At 43.6% G+C, this 22604-nt stretch overlaps 1 protein-coding gene across 2 annotated transcripts in view; it reads right to left on the reverse strand.

The window, feature by feature from the left end:
• Positions 1–2398: 2398 nt before the first annotated feature.
• The window catches only part of CASP7 (caspase 7), a 51297-nt gene continuing 31091 nt past the window's right edge, over positions 2399–22604 (reverse strand). The window contains exons 3-7 of one of the 2 annotated variants that reach the window (XM_023206637.1): positions 12213–12349; positions 11605–11733; positions 7796–7971; positions 6985–7114; positions 2399–4020 (exon numbers count right to left, since the gene is read on the reverse strand). In XM_023206637.1, the coding sequence (XP_023062405.1) occupies positions 3791–4020; positions 6985–7114; positions 7796–7971; positions 11605–11733; positions 12213–12349 (802 nt within the window). In that variant the 3' untranslated portion in view covers positions 2399–3790. The remainder of the gene's footprint in view (positions 4021–6984; positions 7115–7795; positions 7972–11604; positions 11734–12212; positions 12350–22604) is intronic. The other variant, XM_023206636.2, reaches the window with a different exon arrangement.

Genomic DNA, 22604 nt, shown 5'->3' on the forward strand with positions numbered 1-22604 from the left:
TGTGTGTGTGTGTGTGTGTGTATATACACACACACACACGTGGTCCTTGGCCTCAAAATAGAGCTTCCTAAACTGTAATGTACACATGGATCACTTGGGAATCTGGTTAAAACGCAGATTCACGTTGAGTAGGTCTGGGGCGGGGTTGAGAGTCTGCATTTCTGACAAGCTCCCTGGGGATGCTGATGTGGCCAGTCCAGGCACTCGCTCAGTGTTGCAAGACACTAAAACATTTACAAGGCAGTGTAAAGTAGCTTTCTGATCTGCATGTCTTTGAAGAACTCTTCAGGATACCCGGGCTGCTGCTATTTGTCCAGTGGCTAATTAACACAGAAGAATTGTTGCCATAAACTGATGACCAACACAGCCTCTTACCTGACCAGATGTTTTCTGGAAAAGGGCCTGAAAGATGAAAAGCTGGCAAAAATGGTGTGCTTCCAGGAAGTCAAAGGCAATCAATCCTTGCTCACCAGACTAGCTGGTAATAAAAGATTTCAGGTGACTTCAGATTTGTACGACGGGGCAAAATAAGGGATTTGTCAGCCAGTGCCTAGGGCATTTTGGTGGATGTCATTTTCTTTCTCACAGAGAGGCCTTGGTTTCCTCGAGGTTTTAAATCATGTAAATTCAGTGACCGCAGGACTTTCAGACCAATTTGTAGCAATTCATAAACACATTGGGCTGATGACAGCTTGTGGAAATTTGCTCAGACAAAAAGTCCAGGGCAGAGCCCAAAGCTGTCTGTGAATGTATTAATAGTTAAAACATTTTAAAAATATATTTATTTTTTCCTTTTTATTTTTGAGATGGAGTCTTGCTCTGTTGCTGGAGTACAGTGACACGATCTCAGCTCACTGCAAACTCCACCTCCCAGGTTCAAGCTATTCTTCTGCCTCAGCCTCTGGAGTAACTGGGACTACAGGTGTCCACCACTGTGCCTGGCTAATTTTTGTATTTTTAGTAGAGACGGGGTTTGACCATGTTGGCCAGGCTGGTCTCAAACTCCTGACCTCAAGTGATCTGCCCGCCTCAGCCTCCCAAAGAGCTAGGATTACAGGCATGAGCCACCGTGCCTGACCTGATAACTAAAAACTTAAATAACCTAATGGCACCTTGAGGAAAATGAAAATCCAAACAGAAATCCAGCTTGGAGCTCATAAAGCCAGTGGGAATGCTGTAGTCTGCACTGTCTTCCCACAGGACAAGGGCAGTGCCTGTCTGATACTCCTGCGAGGAGGAACTGGGGTTCTGAACAACGATGAGAATTGGGATTGTATATTCATCAGGACTGAACTCTCCTTTAGGGTAACTTGTCATCAGAATTTTGGAATATAAAAAGTCTGGAAAGTTTAGAATGAAGGTGATATGACTGCACACATTTCCAAGTTGAATTCAGATTTCTGATCTCAATAAGTAAGTGTCTGCCATGAAGTATTCAAGGACTAAGACTTTATTAAAAGTCTAAGGGATGAAAGGTCGTATTCATCATCTGTAAGCTATAACTTCGCAGAAAATTCAGGAAAAATTAATCCTGACACTTGGGAGCATTTCTTTCCCTTTAATGAAGGTTACAAGGCAAATAACTAGATTGTATGGTGTTACTTCAAATTGCAATGCGCTTAGGCCCTTTGATTTCTGTGATAGAGATCTTTATTAGATATAGCTTATTTTCCAAAGAACAGCCTGAGAATTCTGGGAATAGCAGTGTGGATGCTTGTTATGATCTCCAATTTTGAACATTTGGAGTATTTTAGATGGCAGGAAACCAGGGACAAGTCTAATAAATGCACCCAAAATTAGTTTTCTTATTTGAAAGCAGATACTTTTTATGTTATCTGATTTTATTGCCAAAATTAATAAATGGCAGCCCATTGCAAACATCTTTCTAAGTTGATTAACCCTTCATGTGAAGAGTCCTGGCTTCCCAAGTAATTACCTACTTATTAGTGTACTAACTTCAAAAAAATTATATATTATGTGTTGAGGTCAAGTCAACAGGGTCAATTCTTCTTCTTCTTCTTCTTCTTTTTTTTTTTTTTTGAGACAGAGTCTCACTCTGTCGCCTAGGCTGGAATACAGTGGCTCGACCTTGGCTCACTGCAACCTCCACTTCCTGTTCAAGTGATTATCCTGCCTCAGCCTCCTGAGTAGCTGGGACTACAGGTGCCCACCACCATACCTGGCTAATTTTTTTGTATTTTTAGTAGAAGTGGGATTTCATCATGTGGGCCAGGCTGGTCTCGAACTCCTGACCCCAAATGATCCACCTACCTCGGCCTCCTAAAGTGCTGGGATTACAGGCGTGAGCCACTGCGCCCAGCCAATAGGGTCAATTCTTATCCTGTTTTCTCATTTCTCCATTGTCATAAATAACTTCAAAAGGAAAGCAAACCGGACAGGTTAAGAATTAAGCAACTACATTTTTAATCAATACATACGAACATTTGTTTGTTAACCAGTTACTATTAGGCAGAAAAAAAAACAGTCATTTATCAAGAATTCAAAAGATAACACCACCTTGAAAATAAAGTGCCAAAAATCTTTGCCATAAATTCTTCCTCAATTATAGAACTAAAAGTAACAAATATTTACTCAAAATAAGGCTTGGAATTATCTAAAAAGTTCCAGATATATTTTAAAACTATAACAGATTTTGCACATGAAGCCAAAACAGATTGTTTTACACATACATAGACTATCTGACAACTTAATGAATAAATGATTGAATGGATGAATTGTTGAGCATTAGTGATTACTTATGTTCACATTATGGGCCAGGCTTACATCCATTTCTTGTTCTTCTCCTGCCTCACTGTCCCTTGCTCTTCTAAGGCCCTTGGTAAGGTGGCTTCCAGGTAGGCCTGGGCAGTAAGGTGCTGGTGGAGGATGTGAGGGCAGGAGAGGTGAGACCAAGGTATTCTCTATATCTGACTCAGCTCAATCCATCTCAGGCAGTGGCTTTGTCCTTGTCATGGCTCCACTTTCCACAATCCATTAGTGGTCCTACCTCCCACTAGGCAGCCCCCACCATGGTTCCAGCTCCTCTGGATGATCCGACTACTAGACTCAGGAAACCAAACCTCTTCTCATTATCGTCATAGCCCTGGGTGTGTTAACAGCTTCTTGCTGTTTGGCTTCTCTTTTATCATCTATGTAAGTCAATTTCCTGTATTAAATTCCCTCTGTTGAAACACCTAGAATGGTTTCTGTTTTCCAGACTGGATCCTGATGGATACATATCAGAATCATTTAGCTTTTTCTCCTCTTATCTGGAAATTTTTGCATGAAAATCTGCCCTAAGCCAGTGAAAAATCATTCAAATCACACTCAATACCCACATTCTGCAATAAAGGTCCGTTAATATTCCCTTGGCTGTGTTTTGTCAAACATTGGGATTCTCTTTGCCAAGTGCAAACATGACTCTGCCTACCACTGTTACCACCAATTACAGTGGACACAGCCACAAGCTTTCTCCAGAGGTCACTTTTGTTGCATGTATTAAGTCTAATAACAAGGTAAAAGACATACAAAGAGAAAATTAATCTTAAGAGAAAGTTACACAGTTACCAAATGAATAACATTATTTAAAAAGTCTCTGAAAATTCAGAGAACAAAAGACAGCACCAGAAAGTTTCTTCCCTGTTGAATCAGTACATTTCCCGAAATGAAAATCCTGGAGAATTTCTGAATATTTCAAGAGCATCAAAAAAAAAAAAAAAAAAAAAAAAAAAAATCTGATTCATTAACGAGTGATCCATTGCTTCTCAGCTAGAATGCACCCCTGATATGGCTAACGACTGAAGTAGAGTTCCTTGGTGAGCATAGAGACCACACAGGGGATCTGCTTCTTCTCATGGAAGCGTGGGTCATCAGACTGAGACTCAAAGTGCCTGGCGACTCTGTCATTCACCCTGGTGAGGATCTGCATGATCTCCAGGTCTTTCCCGTGCTCCTCCAGGATGGAGCAGAGGGCTTGCACAAACCAGGAGCCTCTTCCTGGGCTCCTCCACGAGTAATAGCCTTCAACAGGAAAGAAAGGAGATAATCAAATCAGCTAATTCTGACAGCTGCTCCACTCACCAATGAGACTGACTATATGGGGCTTTTACACCTGCTTTTCAGAAATGATTTCACTCTACTCTGCACACAAGTCATTAATGAGAATTATGCTGGTGTGCTCAGAAAGCAAACATCTGAGATTCAGAGGGTTGGTATGAAGATGCTAGAAAATACTTTGGGTATTTCAGTATGGAAATCCTATGACAGACAACATCACTAAGGGCCAGCCTTGGTGAATGGTGCCAAGGTACTCTCCTGTGTCAGTTCTCATGGAGGTACCCACCTGATAAATATCAGATACGTGGGTGTGAAACAGATCTGCACATGCAGACTTCCAAAGGAAATGCTGGAGGTCTATTCCATAACTCTGGAACTCCTCACTACCCTTTGGGGGTCAGTGCTACTTTCTAATCCAAATCTACTACAGAAGGAATTTGCAGGGAACCTTGAAGAATTCTGAGATGTGTTCCTGCTGCTGGAGTACACGGGAGTAGAGGTGGACCCTGCTGAAGAAATCTAGAGGAACGAGGAAGCTGAATGCCCAACTGTCTGAGGGGCAGGGCCAGGAGAGCCTGATGCCCTGGGAGGGCAAATCTCATCCTATAACTCCCTAACCTAAAACAGTTTGCTTGTACCACTTTATCTGGGTAACGTTCAGGCTGCTTGACACAGCACACAGGGCCCACCATGACAGGGCCACTTGCCTACCTGTCCTGGTTTGATCCTGGCCGTGTCCTGTCACATCCAATGCTATGGACTGAACTATGTCTTCCCAAAATTCATTTATTGAAGCCGCACCCCACAATGTGACTGTGTTTAGAGGCAGGGTCTTTATGGAGGTAATTAAGGTCCAATGAGGTCACTACGGTAGGGCTCTGATCCAAGGGGATTGGTGTCCTTATAAGAAGAGACACGAGAGACCTCACTCATTCTTGCTCTCAATCTCTGCCATATGAGGCTATAGCAAGAAGGTGACCATTTATGAGCTAGAAAGGGAGCCCTCACCAGAAAGTGACTTAGCCGACACCCTGATCTAGGACTTCCCAGCCTCCCTAACTTAGAGAAATAAATGTCTGTTGTTTAAGCCACCTTGTCTAAGGTATTTTGCTATAGTAGCCCAAGAAGACTGATATACCCTGCGATCCAGCCCCGAGTTTTACCAAATGCATTGGGCTATCCGGTCCCTCAGTACTCTGTCGACAAGCCCTTCTCTTACCCATGCTGTTTGAAATTTTAGGCTCAGTTACAGCAGCTTCTTTTTCTCTTCTTTTTCTTGAGACAGAGTCTCACTCTGTCGCCCAGGCTGGAGTGCAGTGGCGCGATCTCGGCTCACTGCAAGCTCCGTCTCCCAGGTTTACGCCATTCTCCTGCCTGTCTTCCGAGTAGCTGGGACTACAGGTGCCCGCCACCATGCCCCACTATTTTTTTTTTTTTGTATTTTTAATAGAGACGGGGTTTCACCATGTTAGCCAGGATGGTCTCGATCTCCTGACCTTGTGATCCGCCCGCCTCGGCTTCCCAAAGTGCTGGCATTACAGGCGTGAGCCACAGCGCCTGGCCCAGCAGCTCCTTTTTAACATAGCTTTTCTCATCTGCCTCCTTGCTCAGAGCACCTACAACTCTACTACTGGGTTTGTTTACACAGACATATGCCCCCATTACACCTCCTCCCTCTCAGGAGCAGAAAGACCAAATTATTTTCTATCTTATGCCATCCTTAAAAACTTGTGAAGTTATCGCTCTCACAAAATCCCATCTGTAGATTCTGCCAGAGCTGGTTTTCCAAACACATCAACCTATTTACTGTAACCAGTACCCTTGTGCCAAATACTTGACACAACTACTATTACAGCTGGGAAAATTCTAACTTAGTGCTGGTTTGTACCCAAAACAAAGGAAGGACTTTCATTGAACAGACTCAGTCAAATGTGGTGCTCGGTAAATAGTGAGGAGGTATGCCCATTGCTGGCATTTTCTGGTACCTGCGTAGAGGCTGCAGTGTAAAGGAACCTTGGCTGGGCCACAGCTCTACTGTGCACTGAAATCTCTACCTGACCTTAGGCATATCACTTAGGTTCATCCAAACTAAAAATTATTTTATTTTATCTGTAAAATCAGGACAGGAATAACACTTTTCCTAAATACTTATGGTATTATTGTATATGAGAAAAAATACAGGCAAGACACTCTATGTTATAAAGTACTATAGAAATGTGTGTCCTTATAATTTCCAAAATACTACTAATAAATGAATAAATCATTTATTTATGAATCATTCATTTATTAATGAATGAATAAATCATTTATTTATTTATTTATGAATGAATAAATCATTCATTTATTTATTTATAAATAAATAAGTCAGCTTTCCTGGAGAGAAAAGTGAATGCATTTCCGTGGTAGGCAGAATAATGGTGCCCAAAGATGTCCATGCCCTAACCCTGGAACCTATGAACATGAAACCTTATGTGGAAAAAAGGACTTCGCAGATGTGGTTAAGGGTATCGGACTGACATGGGGAGATGAGCCTGGAGTATCCAGGTGGGTCTCATCTAATCACAGGCATCCTTTCTCAGCTGTGATCAGGAAGAGAGCACTGTAACGACAGAAGGGTCAGAGAGATGAAAAGTTGCTGGCTTTGAAGATGAATGAAGGGGCCACAGCCAAGGAATGCAGGTGGTTCTAACACGCCACATAAAGGCTGGGAAATGGATTTTCCCTTGAGCCTCCAGAAGGAATGTAGCCCTGACAACCTGTTTTGGAGTTCTGACCTCCAGAACTGCAAGATAATACATTTGTGTATTTTAAGCCACTGTGTTTGTAGTAATGCATTACTGCAGCAAGAGGAAACCAATACTGCCCCCAAGTCTGTGTTTTGATGACAGAATGGGCTAACGTATGCTTGGCAGACAATGGACGTGATACCTGGAACCGTGGAATAGGCGAAGAGGAAGTCAGCTTCCACTGGGATCTTATATCGAGGATTAGCATCTGTGTCATTGATGGGCCCCGAGTCAGCCTGGATGCCATCATCGAGCTCTGTCCCTCGGCAAGCCTAAGTATCAAAGTAGACATCATTCCATGCAGTTGGGAGCAGAAATGTATGTCCTGTTCACTGCTGTGTACCAATACCTAGAACTGTGTCTGGCATACTTAGGAGCTCAATGATAATGTGATGAACAGATAAAGGAATGAATGTGTGTCAAATTACTAAGCAAATCAAATAAAAGTATTGCAATGTCTTAAAGAAACCTTCATAATCTGTGGCTGGGTATGGAGGCTCACACCTGTAATCCCAGCACTTTGGGAGCCTGAGGTGGGTGGATCACTTGAGGCCAGGAGTTTGAGACCAGCCTGGTCAACATGGCGAAACCCCATCTCTTCTGAAAATACAAAAATTAGCTAGGCATGGTGGTGCATGCCTGTAATCTCAGCTACTCAGGAGGCTGAGGCAGGAGAATCGCCTGAACCTGGGAGGTGGAGGTTGCAGTGTGCCGAAATCACGCCACTGCACTGCACCCTGGGTGACAGAGCGAGATTCCATCTCAAAGGAAAAAAAAGAAACCTTCATAATTTGTGATTCAGTGGAAACACATATGCTAACCATTCAGAGAGAGAAAAATTAAACCCTAATTTGAATATGGAAACAGCATTTGGATTTGTAAAAATGATGCCACCCCTGTCACTCTATAATCTTTCCCCATTTTCAAGTGTAGTGGCATTGAAAAGAGGTTACCTGAATGAAGAAGAGTTTGGGTTTCTCTAAAAGGGTTTTGCATCTATCCCCCCTAAAATGGGCTGTCAAATCCTTTATTGGTGTGACACCATCTTTCCCATAAATTAAATTTTCTTCTCCGTGGCTTAAGAGGATGCAGGCGAAGCAGGCGGCATTTGTATGGTCCTCTTCAGAAGCTGTAAGCAAACAATATGAACATTGAAGAGTTAAGGTGTAAGTTCTGGGGGGCCTCACATGCAGCATTTCCAGAGGCAGCCTGGCAGCTGCCTCTGACTATTAGAGGGGTACAAGGGAGGGGAGAGGAGGAGCTGGGGACTGAGCTCCTTTCAAAGGATCCGACTTATCTAAGAAGTTAAGAGACAGGGATAGGTACAATGTATGGGGGCTGATGGGTGTGGCCCAGCTGTTGGCTAGTTTTGTGACATCAGGAGTGTTACTGAATCATTTTGTGCCTTGGTTTCCTTATCTGTACATTGAAGATCAATATTAACTCAAATAAATGAGTTAATATTTGTAAAACAGGCCACATAATAAGCATCATGCAAGTATTTGTTAGAGAGAACAAAATATTATACTAAGTGCAATAAGCCAGTCACTAAAGGGCAAGCACTGCATAATTCCACTTTCAGGAGGTACCTTGAGTAGTCAAGATCACAGAGAGAATATAGAACGGTGGTTAACAGGGGCTGTAGAAAAGGGGAAATAGCCAGTTACTGTTTAACAGAGATAAAGTTTCAGTTATGGAAGATGAAAGAAAGCCTGGAGATGGATGGTGGTGATGGTGACACAACTATGTGAATGTCGTTTTGATCTATACATTTAAAAATGGTTACAATGGTAAATTTTATGTTATGTTGTGTATTTTACCACAACTAAAGAAAATTAAAGAAAAATAAATGAAAATGCTAGATTGGCTGTCCATTTAGGATACTGAGGAGAGGAATCATAAACCATGTAGCCAGCTGGCCCAGCTAGAACTCACCAAAGGCTCTATGATACTAACTGACCAGCTATAGGGTAACTAACCATTACTTTTAATGCCAAAAACCACAATTACTTTTGCACCAGCCCGTAACTAGCTAATATACATATCCTTTCTTCTTCTCTATGATTAATGAGGGGGAAGAATAATATTTATAATTTCTTGAGCAAATACTATGTGCAGACACTGATCTAGGAACTTTACATGAGTTATTTTGAATTCCTACAAGACTGGAACTAGGCCTCATTTATCTTTATTTCCCAGATTTTAAAAAATGGAATCTCGGAGAGGTTTCATAACCTTCCCCAAAGGTGGTACAACACGTTGGAGCCTTGGGGCCGTTTTTCAAGCCCAGGACACTGTAAAATCCAGCTACCTCACCAGTTCCAGGCAGAGCAAGAGTGGCCTCTCCCATTTGAATTACCAAGACACTTTGCATCATCTGTACAGTGATTCTTGTATTAGTTTTGATAGTAGAGGTATAAGGCAATGGTGATGAAAGTTGGAGTTCTTAGCTTATTTTAAGATTACACAAATTAGGACAGTTAGAAAATGGAAGTTTTGTCTTCACTGGAACTGAATGCATGTAAAGTCAGAAAAAATAAATGCTTTACTAGTTTGACAGGACAACAAACAAGAATTCTCTAATTGTGACATGCCTGGGGCTTGGGCAGAATGAATCACCTTTCAAAAGAACAGAAACGGCTGGGCGCAGTGGCTCATGCCTGTAATCCCAGCACTTTGGGAGGCCAAGGCAGGCGGATCACGAGGTCAGGAGTTCGAGACCAGCCTGGCTAGCATGGTGAAACCCTGTCTCTACTAAAAAAAAAAAAAAAAAAAAAAAAAAAAAAAAAAAAAAAAATTAGCTGGGCGTGGTGACATGCACCTGTAATCCCAGCTACTTGGGAGACTGAGGCTGGAGAATTGCTTGAATCCGGGAGGTGGAGGTTTCAGTGAGCCGAGATTGCACCACTGCACTCCAGCCTGGGCGACAGAGCGAGACTCCGTCTCAAACAAAACAAAACAAAAAACAAACAGAAACTACAACTGGGACAAGTTCATATTCCTATCTGGGCCGTTATACTTCTCGAAGCATGCTCACAAAATTCCTCTTGGCTCATAAGCTTCCTCACTCCATCCCCAAGAAACAGCAGGAGCTGGTATCATAATCTGCCTTTCAGGAAAGCAAAAAAAAAAAAAAAAAAAAAAAAAAAATCAGGACAATGTGGTTGCCTTGCCTGGGTTGCCTGTTAGAACTTGGGCCAGACCCAGATCTCAGACTCCCGACTTCTAGTCTGGTCTAGGACATGACCTACTAGGGTACAAAAGGTAAGCTTGTAAGAGTCAAGTTGGAGGAAATTAGGAAAAAAGCCTAGTTAAAAAAAAAAAAAGATGGTGGGGACTTTTTTTGTTTTAGCTGTGATGGTAACAAAAACAGCAGTGATTTAGATTGTGTTCCTATATACTTTCTGTGGGTCTGTGTCTAATGAACTGATAGGATGTTACTTTCAAACACTTGCCCTAAATGCCAGAATACGCTAGGTGGCATCCATTAGAGAGGTGGTATAATAGGAAACGCGTTTGTCCTGGAGTCAGAAGACCAGAGCGTGGGTTTCAGTTCTGCCCCTACTAACTGCACCCTTCAGTGTATCTTTCATCCTCTCTGAAGCTCCACCCCTTCTTTTATTTTTTATTTTATTATTATTATTTTTTGAGACAGAGTCTTGCTCCATCACCCAGGCTGCAGTGCAGTGGTGCCATCTTGGCTCACTGCAACCTCTGCCTCCCGGGTTCCTGGGTTCAAGTGATTCTCATGCCCCAGCCTCCCAAGTAGCTGTGATTACCAGTATATACAATGCCTTCCAAGGCCACACTCGGCTAATTATTGTATTTTTAAGTAGAGACGGGGTTTCACCATGTTGGCCAGGCTGGTCTCGAACTCCTGACCTCAGGTGATCCACCCATCTCAGCCTCCCAAACTGCTGGGATTACAGGTGAGACACCGCACGTGGCCCGCCCCTACATTGATAAAATGAGCATAATATTCTGTTGCCCAACATTGCAGGGCTTCTGTTAAAGATCTAATGAAATAACTTAGTGAACATGCTATATAAAAAATAACATAGTTCTAAAGTATATGGGAATTATTATTCTCTATCCGCCACAAGGGAAAAGTTTACACTTACACTTCATTCTGGAAAGGATGACATGGATTTGTTACTTCCCAGGAATGAGTCTTTTGAAATTGTGACCATTCTGTACATAAAGAATCTATGTGTCTTGCTGGACTTCCAGCTGATTTCATCATTTGACAAAGAGACTGAAGGCTCCTGACAGAAACCTGCCTACCCCAGGACAGGTATGGACTGGTCAAGAGGGAGGGAGGTTTCTCACACTGAAACTCCTCTGCCCTGCACAGGCATCCTCCTGAGATGGGCCTGGCCATGGTGTGAGGATCGCCTCCCTTGGGTGCAGGAAGAAGACAGATGGAGGGGCGGTAAGGGCTCAACTTTTCTTTTCTTGAGACAGGGTCTCACTCTGTCACCGAGGCTGGAGAGCAATGGTGTGATCATGGCTCACCGCACCCTTGACCTCCTAGGTCCAAGCAATCCTTCCACCTCAGCCTCCCAAGTAGCTGGGACTACAGGTGCATGCCATCATGCCTGGCTAATTAAAAAACAAACAAACAAAAAAACCATTTTCGAGATAGGGTGTTGCCATTTTGCCCAGGCTAGTCTTGAACTCCTGGGTTCAAGGGATCCTCCCACCTTGGCTTCCCAAAGTTCTGGGATTGCAGATGTGAGTCACCACTCCCGGCAGCGCTTACCTTTTTTAAGCAGATTTTGCATCTTTGCACAAGAGCAGTCATTATGGACTGTCACGTCAAAACCCAGACTTCGGAAACACTTGAACAGCGCCTCAGCATCTTTGTCTGTTCCGTTTCGAACGCCCATACCTGTGGGAATCAAGTAACGAGTCCACAGGTGAGCATCCCCTGGCTGAATACCACATGCGGGTACCAGTGGGCCAGGCACTAAATGTACCGGCGCCAGCTGCAGCAGAAACACTCCAAGTATATACAACGCCTTCTAAGGCCACAATTTAAATGAACTGAAGCAAACTCAAAGGGGAGGCTAACAGTGCAGGCTGCCACAACAGGTGAGCCTCCTGGTAACACTCAGCTCCTATCAAAGCCAAGGCTCTCCTGGATTCTCAGCCCTTTGGTCAAAGCCCCGCATCAGCTAATACATGTGGTGGGACCTTAGACTGAACGTTCTCCATTTCCACATAACCCTTTCCCCTGGATACAGCAACCCCGCCTTCAGAGGGGCTGTCTGCCACAGTAGGGGGGTGCAGCATTTATCCCATAAATCTGATACAAATAGGAGAAGATGAAAGGGAACCAGAAAGATTAACCCACGCCCACATACCTACCTGTCACTTTATCAAAGTTCTTGTTGTTTATTATGATGCATTTGCCCAACTTCTCAAAATTCATGTTGTACTGATATGTAGGCACTTGGTCCCGGGTGGTCTTGATGGATCGCTCTGAGACATTTTTCTTCTTCTTACTGGGGAAATATAAAGTTCCATAGTCGGGGGCTGTGGAAGTGTGTATAGTAACGCCTCTTCATTTTACTACTGGCGTGAAAGGGGGGATGCCTAAGAAAACTGCAATATTCTTGAAGAAAAGACCTAAAGTGGACAGACCGCTCTGTTTAATTGTCACGTTTAAGTGGAACAGGGTTCCCTGGCAAATTTTATTAGATGCCAGAGAAATGCAAATTAAAATCACAATGTGATACCAGTACAAGCTCACCAGAATGGCTACAGCATAAAAGACGCGAAATGTTCAGCCCCCTGGATTAACAAACATTGCTGGTGGGAACCTACTTTGTACACCCATCGTGGAAAACCGGCAGAATTTACTGAAATAGAATGTACACATAACCTATGCCAGAGCAACTCCCCTGGGAAAAGCAAACACGTTCACCAAGACGGGTCCACACATATCACAGCAATACCATTCAGCGATGGCCTCCAACAGAAAACATCCATTCACAGTCAAATGTACACATTGTTGAATGTTCATCTAATGAAATACTACACGAGAAGGAACAAACCATCGCAATGTGAAGCAACGTGAATAAACCTCACAAATGTAACACTGAGTGAAAGAACTGACATACAAAAGGGTATATACAAAGTTAAAAAGAACAAAACTAACAGCTAGGATCAGAAATCTGGAGATAGTTTTCCCTACAGTGGAGATCAGAGACCAGAGGGACATGGGGTCTTTCTTGAGCGTGAGTCATATTTTGTTTCTTGGTATGGGTGCTGGTTACATGTGTGTTTCTGTTGGTGAAAATTTATCAGTATGTGCACGTTCTATGTGGATGTTATGTTTTAATAACATTTACATTAAAAGGGGGAAAAAGGAACAGAAGGATCACAACAAAAAAGTAGGCTCTTTCCAATCTCCAGACAACTGGTGGTCCAGTTTGCCAAAAGTCTAGCAGGTAGGCACTGCGGTGGGGCATGAGGCACCACGGAGCGGGCAGAGGGACACATTTCCAATGAGGGTGGGGAGCCATCTTGCCAGCCATCCATGCCATTGTGAGCTCCAGGAGGAAGACATTTCTCTGTTCCGAAAATCACTGAATCCCCAATGGGGAGAACAATGCCCAGCATATAAGTTGCTCAATAAATGTTTGTTATATAAATGAATAAATAGAATCATATCCACTTCATTTTACAGATATGGAAACTGAGGTCCACAGGGAGACAGGATTGTCCCAGGTCACCCAGCTAGTGATGGGCGGGTCCAAGTCCGCTACCCTGTCCCCCGGAGTATTTGCTAGAATGATCTGCCTGCCCTTCTCCCATGGAGCCTAGCCAGAGTTAGAAGCAGCAAAATAAAAGTCAAAACCCAGCTTGTTACCTGACAAACATGGGGTCAAGGGTACCGCACTTGAGTTGTCATGGACTTCTATGGTTGGAGTTTCTCAGAATCTCTGAAAGGACACGGCCTTCCCCCTCTCCGCCCCCACTCCTATCTTACTCCAAATTACAGATGAGCTCTGGATGTCTAAGCTGCAGATGCTGTATTGTTGTTTTTCCCCGTGAACACGACTTTATCCTCCACTTTCGGAAAGTCAAATTTCTTCCATGCGGCCATTTTACTTTTAAAAGAGAAATAGTCCTGAATCTGTTTTGCCTTCTCTGGGCTCCTCCGCTGTTTTGTGTTCCATCTGGTTTACAGGGTGACGCTGGGTTTTCTTCACATTTCCTTCCACAAACAAGCAGCACAAAAGAGCGCTGGACTTGGGGCTAGTCGGAGCTCTGCGTCCACCTGCCCGTGTGACCTGATCCACTGAGTTGTTACCCTTTGCAGAGCACCAACTTCCTCTCATGTAACGCAGTCAGTTGCACGCAGTAGGTGAAGCATTTTGTGATTGTCACAAAATTAGATGGGAGGTGCAATGGCAGCAGGTACTTCCTGTGATGTCTCCCCACCTCCTGTCCCTTGGAGATGGATCAGCAAAGGGAATTTCTGCACTGTTCAAGGACACATCATTCAGGCAGCAACAGGATTTCTTTACTGCCACCCTGTTAATGACTGCTATTGACAGCGTCCTCTGTACTTTTAAAAACATGTGTGCACAGCTTTTCAAACACACAAAATTTCTGGTCTTTGATAGGCGCCTCAGAGGTAGGTAGAGGGGGGATAATCATGCCCATTTTACAAGTAACAATAATAATTAACATTTGTCAGTTCTTACTAGGGGCCTGGATATTGTTAAAACTCTCATCTGCATGTCCTCAATGAATTCTGATAGCAACTCAAAGAGGGAGGCAGATATCATCGTAATCCCCTTTAAGGATGAGCTGCAGAGGCTTGGGGTAGGGAAGTAACTAGCTCAGGGTTGTGAGGGGGCACAGCAAATCCAAATCCAGGCAGTTGGCCATGGATTCAAAGAATTAAAATTGTTATAAAATCTCCATACTGCTCAAAGCAATCTACAGATTCCATGCAATCCCTATCAAAATACCAATGACATTCTTCAACAGAGAGAGAAGAAAACATTCTAAAATTTACATGAAACTGCAAAAAACCTAGTAGCCAAAGCCATCCTGAGCAAAAGGAACAAAACTGGAGAAATCACATTACCTGACTTCAGATTATAGTATAAATAAAAGCTATAGTAAACCAAAACAGCATGGGACTTGCATAAAAACAGATGCACAGATTAATGGAAAAAAAAAGAGAAAATCCAGAAATGAATCTATGCATTTACAGTAAACTCATTTTCAACAAAGGGGCTAAGAACATACATTGGGGTAAGGACAATATCTTCAATAAATGGTGCTGGGAAAACTAGATAACCATATGCAAAAAAATGAAACTAGACCCCTAACTATTGCCATATACAAAAATTAAGTAAAAATGGACGAAAGATTTAAAGCTAAGACCTGAAACTATGAAACTACTAGAAGAAAATATTGGAGAAACTCTCCAGGACATTGGTCTGGGCAAAGATTTCTTGAGTAAGACCTCAAAAGCAGAGGCAACCAATGCAAAAGTAGTACATAAGTCCAAAAGAAGTATATTTACGTAGCTATTTCTTATTAGTATACCTGCCACCTATGGCCCAGGAGCTTTATAAAATCACTGCATGTTCTCACAGCCATGCTGCCTTTGTGTAGATAAGAAAATTCAAGTTCAGAGTTGGTATGTGATTCCTGGTGATCTGACCCCAAAGGGTGTACTTTCTCTACTAGACTATTTTTTCTTTGAACAAACACTGTTTTTGATACTAAAATTCAGGACAGGACTTACTCATCTTCCAGGTTACTTTTGTGGAGGGTGGAATATAATCTGTGACCTTTCTGAAATTAGGTCTCCTGGCCCAGTTAACCCCTCTACCAAGGTAGTTTCAGGGTGGGCTTCAACCAGTGCTCTCCACAACTCTTCAGAAAATACCAGAATGGGATAAAAGAAAAGAACACTGAATAGGTAGAGGTTTTATTTATTTATTTATTTTTGAGATGGAGTCTCTCTCTGTCACTCAGGCTGGAGTGCAGTGGCACAATCTCAGCTCACTGCGACCTCCTCCTCCCAGGTTCAAGCGATTCTCATGCTCGGCCTCCTGAGTAGCTGTGATTACAGGCGTGCACTACCACGCCCAGTTAATTTTTGTATTTTTAGTAGACATGGTTTCACCATGTTGCCCAGGCTGGTCTTGAACTCCTGACCTCAGATGATCCACCCACCTTGCCCTCCCAAAGTATTGGGATTACAGGTGTGAGCCACCGTGTCTGGCCTAAAGTAGGTTCTTAACATGTCAACTGAATTTCAGAGCAAACTTCCTGGGTCCTGCAGCTAATTTAAGGCTATTCAAAGATCCTAAGAGTAGCATGAAGTCTAGCAGGCTGGAAGTCACAGTTTATGCACTAAAATCCTTTCAGAGATAAAGTCCTACTTCTTTCTTCTGTGGTATGGGTCTCAATGATGATATCAAAGTAAAAAACAAGCTGGCATTTTTTTAAAGCTGTCATTAGCTCATCCTCAGTGATGAGCAAAACAAAACTAGCAAGCATCCTTTATGAGAAAAACAGAATTAGATATGTTATGTGAAAAATAAAAGGACTCTGGTTCTATCAGAATAAAATTTGGAAAATTAACTGGTTACATAAAAAGAACACAACAGAGGAAGAAAGATAAACACTGTCCATGGTTATGAAAAGTACCTTAAAATTGAATATGAAATATGGTCCTCACTCCTGGTAAATATCTCAAAAGGGTGATACCTAGTCTGCCCCTAAATTGAACTCCTATTTTTCAAAATGAACTTAGTATCTGCTTCCTCCTTCTGGATTTGAGTCTGCCAATATTAATTTCTCCTTCTAAGCAAAAGAACTTAGCTAGTCTGCCCCTAAAATGAACTCTTATTTTTCAAAATGAACTTGGTATCTGCTTCCTCTTTCTGGATTTGAGTCAGTCAATATTAATTTTTCCTTCTAACCAAAATAGCTTTTTGTTAAACTCACATCTTCCCAGACCACAGATGTGTGTTTGTGAGTGACTATCAATTCAACCCCATTGAATTCATCTTCCTAAGAAGAGCTGGCTTTGGGAAAACTCCGTCCATAGCTTAACTTTGAAGAAGCAAACCCTGATGATTAGATTAAAGCATGTAACTGGAGACAGACAAAGAAAAGGTGCAAATGATTATCTAGAAGGCATCAGGAGGAAAGCATCAGAAAAAAAGGGGGAGAGGGACGAAAAGTCTACTGCTTATAGATATATTCGGCAAGAATGAGAGTCTAAGAGATTAGGCTTCCACCTAAGAGCTGTGTTGTTTTGGGGTACCTTCTTTCCGCCGGGGATTATATCCCTTTCATCCCCATTCTCCCTTTGAGGTTACAATGAGAGCCACCATATTGGTAGAAAGTGATTCGTCATCCGGCCCACTTGACCCTGCAGCCACCACTGATGGGTCCAGGGGGCACCTGATCCCCAGGTTGGGCCAATCAGCCCTCTTCCCTGGGAATTTGAGAACTGAAATTGAGAAAATGGGTCAGTCTCTGTCAAGGTGATTAAAATGAGAGTTGGTGGCTGCCATGTTTTACCATGTGGCCTGAGCAGCCAAGAGGATAGACTGGCAAAGATTGGGCAGAACAAAGCCAATGGATAAGAGAAATGTGGGAATGGAGGAGGAGAGTGGGTAATGTTCACTCAAGATTCCTGTGAGCCTGAGTGTTCCTTTAAAAAGAGAAATCAAGCTGGGCATGGTGGCTCATGTCTGTATTCCCAGCACTTTGGGAGGCTAAGGCGGGCAGATCACCCGAGGTCGGGAGTTCAAGACCAGCCTGGCCAACGTGGTGAAACCCTGTCTCTACAAAATACAAAAATTAGCTGGGCGTGGTGGCATGTGCCTGTAATCCCAAGCTACTAGGGAGGCTGAGGCAGAAGAATCACTTGAACCCAGGAGGTGGAGGTTGCAGTGAGCCGAGATCATGCCTTTGTACTCCAGCCTGGGTGACAGAGCAAGACTCTGTCTAGAAAAAAAAAAAAGGAAAAAAAAAAAAAAAGAGAAATCAGATCCCACCATCACCACTTAAAGCCCTCCCAGGGCTCCCTGTGAAACTCTGTTCCAGGGTTTCAGAAGCCTTCAGGGTGTCCCTGCTGGCCTGTTGGCCACAGTTCTGGTGCAGCTTTCCCCTGCACAGCTCAGATCTGCTTGCGGAGGATCACAGGGCATGGCAGGACCCAGGCACCCACGATGGTTCCTACCCAGTGGAGCTGGCCACTGTCCCTTGGTCTCGTTTCTGCACGCAACAACCCTAGTTCATTGGGCATCATGCTGCTTGCTCCCTCAGGCCAGGACCCTGGAAGGCTCAAGCTACATCATCTTCTGACCTGATGTCCACCATTGAGTCCTAACTGGCTTCTCTCCAAAATGAGCTTTTAAAAATGGTAAGGCCAGGTGTGGTGGCTCATACCTGTAATCCCAACACTTTCCAAGGCCAGCGTGGGCAGATCACGAGGCCAGAAGTTCGAACAACCTGGGTGACATGGAGAAACTTGGTCTCCACAAAAAGTACAAATAAATAAATAAAGCCAGGCATGGTGGTGCAAGCCTATAGTCCCAGCTGCTTGGGAGGCTGAGGTGGGAGGATCACTTGAGCCTGGGAGGCAGAGGCTGCAGTGAGCTGAGATCGCATCATTGCATTCCAGCCTCGGCAACAGAGACCCTGTACTTTAAACAAAACAAAACAAAACAAACAAACAAAAAAAAAGGATAAATCCAGTCAGATTAGTTCCTTGCCCAGAGCCATCCAGTGGTTTTCTCATATGTTGGGAAGGAACTCCAGGGTCCTGACCACAGCCCGCAAGGCCTACATGAGTTACTACCCTTATTATATCCACTTTTTCCTTCCCACTCCTGCCTCAGCCTTCGGAGTAGCTGGGATTACAGGCGTACACCACCATGCCCGGGTAATTTTTTTTTGTATTTTTAGTAGAGATGGGGTTTCACCACATTGGGTAGGTTGGTCTCAAACTCCTAACCTCAGGTCATCTGCCCGCCTCAGCCTCCCAAAGTGCTGGGATTACAGGCGTGAACCACCACACCGGCCCCTGCTTTAACTTTTAAATTCATCACCTGATCTCAAATTAGAGCTATATTGTCTCCTGCTAGAGTATAAACTCTATGAGGGCAGGACCTGGACGACTTCACTGCAGTTCCCCAGCTTCTACAACAGTGCCCAACAGTGTTTTGTGAATGAGTGAAGAGCGTTTCGTGCTGAAGAAACACCACAGTCAGAGGCCCTGGGCCACCTCCAGTTTAGATGGAGATCAGGTAAATGGAGCTGCCATCCTGCCTGGTGACCAGCAGGACATGTCAGGGGCAGGTGAGGGAGGGGCACACTGGTACCTGCACTTCCATTTTACCAGTTCTTGTTGCAAGGCTGCTGCGGAGACACTTATTAGGTACAGTCTCATTAGGCTCAAAGTTCACATATAGGAAGAGAACAGATTTCTGAGAGGGAGTTGATTCAGGGCAGCCCCTTCCTGCTGATTCTGCAGGAATGCAGGACAACTCTTTTGCTTGAGTATTTCTTTCAGGTGGGAGACCTAATACTACTTGGAAACATTTTTGGAGTAATAAGTTTTCTTCCCTCATTTCCCCCGATTCTCCCATTTCCAATGTTGAACCTTCACAGCACACCTCAATTACAAGAGCTATCTGGCAGATATAAGCTTATTCAATTAGTCACGTGCTCCCACAATAACCAGGTTGGATCATAAAGGGAGGGTTCTTTAATCAAAATCACACAGTACTGTAAACAAGAATGAGGAAGCTCTTTATGTTCTGATGTGGGACAATCTCCAATAGCTCGTGTTAAGTGCAGAACAAAACCAAAGTGCAGAACAATGGCAGCAGTGTGCTACCTTTTGAAAAGAACTGAGAAGAAAAGATGTTTAGATTTGCTCATATCTGCATAAAGAACACTGGACGGATGGTGCAGTAGATAAATCCATGGATTCAGGGGCTGGACTGCGTAGATTTGAATCCCTATTCTACCACATAGCTGTGTGACTGTGGGTAACTTACTTAACCTCTCTGTGCTTGTGCTTCCTCATTTGTTCAAAGGACAAAATAACAGCATCTAGCTCAGAGCTTGTAAACAAGTTAATATTCACAAAGCATTTAGAATAGTGTGTGTCCTGTTGTAAGTGGTAAATAAACATCATGATTATTACTGTTATTGATACAGGAGATAGAAATTATTTAGGCAGATAGTAAGAGTGTAAGAGTCCTCCACAGAATTTCCCTTTTAACAAAAAGCAGCCCCCAAATCATTTCTTTTTATTTTTATTTTTTAACAAAGAGCAGCCTCAAAAATCAAGCTGCAGACACAGATAAGCAAGCTAGAAGCTTGCACGGGTGAACGCCGGCAGCTGTGCCAACAGAAAAGGGCTACTTAAGGGCCACGTATGTGTAACAGGGAGGCTCCATCTTCCCTTTTCTTTGTCACCATGTGTACAGTAAGGAAACAGGTAGCATGGCACTGGCCAGGTGGAGAACCAGCTGCATAATAAAAGATGAAGGTGGGGTGGTCAGCTTTTTCATGCCCTATGCAAATGGCACATCTGGTCCAACCAATCTTTGCACCCTATGTAAATCAGCCATCACCTCCTCAAGCTCATCTATGAAATTCCTTGCATTCCACTGCGGAACCAGCAACCCATTTCTCTTGGACCCCTTTCTCTGCAGCAGAGAGAGCTCTTCTGTTTCTTTTGCTTATTAAACTTCCACTCTGAACCTCAGTATTTGTGTGTCTGTGTCCTAGTTTTCCGTGGCCGTGAGACAACGAATCTCGGGTATTTACTCCCGACAATGATGCTGGTTCATTATTATGTCTGTTTTTCCGAGTGGTCATCTGTGTTACAGGGAGCTGGGAGCAGACAGCAAGCAAGAGTGGAAAGAACTCTGTGTAACTTTTTTATTACATGCAAATAAGTTATTCAAAACACTAAACTAATAATTACCATTTAATAGTTAAAAGTCATTTGCTTGCTACAAATGGATTTCAAGATCTGGCTTATTCTGAAGATCACTGGATTCATAATTTTTTGTGCTAATTGAGAGGGCTCCCTAGACGCCCCACTTTTCTATTTTTCACTGTGACTTTATCCCTCTGCCTAGTCTTCTAAACTTCGTACTCCTCTGTGTCAGCAATAACAACAAGAATAAATATATAATGTCACTTTTTCATCATTTACCGCTTTACATACATTATCTCATTTAATCTTCTGTGAGGTATTAACTCCATTTCACAGAGAGATGAAATCAGCTTGTCCAAAATTACAAAGCTAGAGAGGAATAGAGCCTAGATTCATTCCGAGGTGTAACACCGAGTCTCCTATTCCAGAGTTTCTCATCTTTGTTAAAATTCGGATTCCTATGCTTTGCTCTAGACCTACAGAATGAGTCTCAGGTCAGGAGTGGGCGTCTTCCTGGGACGATCTCCAGTAAGCAGCGTTAAGCACAGAACAAAAGCAACGTGCAGAACGACGGCAGCAGCAGAGGGTCTGAGCATCTCGGACCCTCTGAAGCTTAAGGGTCAAGACAAAAGCCTGTCTGTCCACTGCATGGGCCCTCTTGGCTCTGACCTTTCATTGCTGTCTCTGATCTTGTTTCAATTCCCTCGCCTACTTCCAGAGCCCGAGGAAGTGGAGAAGTTGATGGAAGATGTTGGCCCCGCATTCCTGCATGGTGCCGATGCGCACTCCTGTGTGGGGCGGAGAACACCAGCTCGCTCCACTGTATTGAACGCCTCTCCAGCTTTGCACAGCCTTTTGGCTCCTTGGTTCTTCGACAGAAGATGGAACCTGACATACCTCAGGAAGCACAGCCTCCTGAGAGGCTCCTGTCAGAAGCACAGAAGGTGCTTCTGCAGCAGTGAGGGTGTATTTAGGGCCACGGGGGCAATTTACAACTCTCCATGAAATCTGCAAGGTCTCCTAGCAGTGACCGCTGAGCTGAACATTAAACTGAAATTCCTTTAATGCCACCACCAAAATCCTTCCAGGAAATGCCCCAGCAGGCAGTGTCATACTTAGAGTCTCCTTCCTTTGTAACAAACTGTGTAGAGTCCCGGGGCAGCCTGGGTGTGAGCAGTAATTCACTCTCAGCACAGTCAGAGGAGGCATGCTTTGTAATCCCGGTCCTAGCAGCAAATAGGGTTACTGTCTATTTGGAAATCAGCTGCTGGAACCGAGCAGATCATCAGATAAACAACTGCTACTGGACAGCAGAAAGGGCCTCAAGGGCTCCCAGGAGACTGTGCTAATTAATTAGCCAATGGCACAAAGAAGACAACAGTCCATAGCTCAGCCCAGCAGGTTCTCCCAGGGGTGAGAGCTGGGGAGGGAATAAGAAAGAAAATAAAATGCTTTCAAAGGTTCAGATTAGAAACTTCTTCAGCTGGCGATCATCCCCAAAGACATGATTTTCTAAAAGTGGCTGTTCTTGTTTCTCCAGGTTCCTAGGACCTCACAGCAGAAGATGTTGAAGCATGTGAGAACAGCTGTACCCTGCCAAAAGGGGAGGCAGGAGGAAAAGGCTGCTGAGATTCTTTCAAGTCCAGATCAACGGGAATAAGTTTTTCTTTGGAAGCTGATGAACGATACAAACGGTGGAGGAACCACTTCAGATATTTTTAAAGTCACCATGAAGAAGTATGAGTATTTTTATAGACTTATGCTTTACAAATTGAATTAACAATCATTATCCCACTGATTCTGCAAAGTGC

The sequence above is a fragment of the Piliocolobus tephrosceles genome, chromosome 9, assembly GCF_002776525.5.
Source record: "Piliocolobus tephrosceles isolate RC106 chromosome 9, ASM277652v3, whole genome shotgun sequence".
Taxonomy (NCBI): Eukaryota; Metazoa; Chordata; class Mammalia; order Primates; family Cercopithecidae; genus Piliocolobus; species Piliocolobus tephrosceles.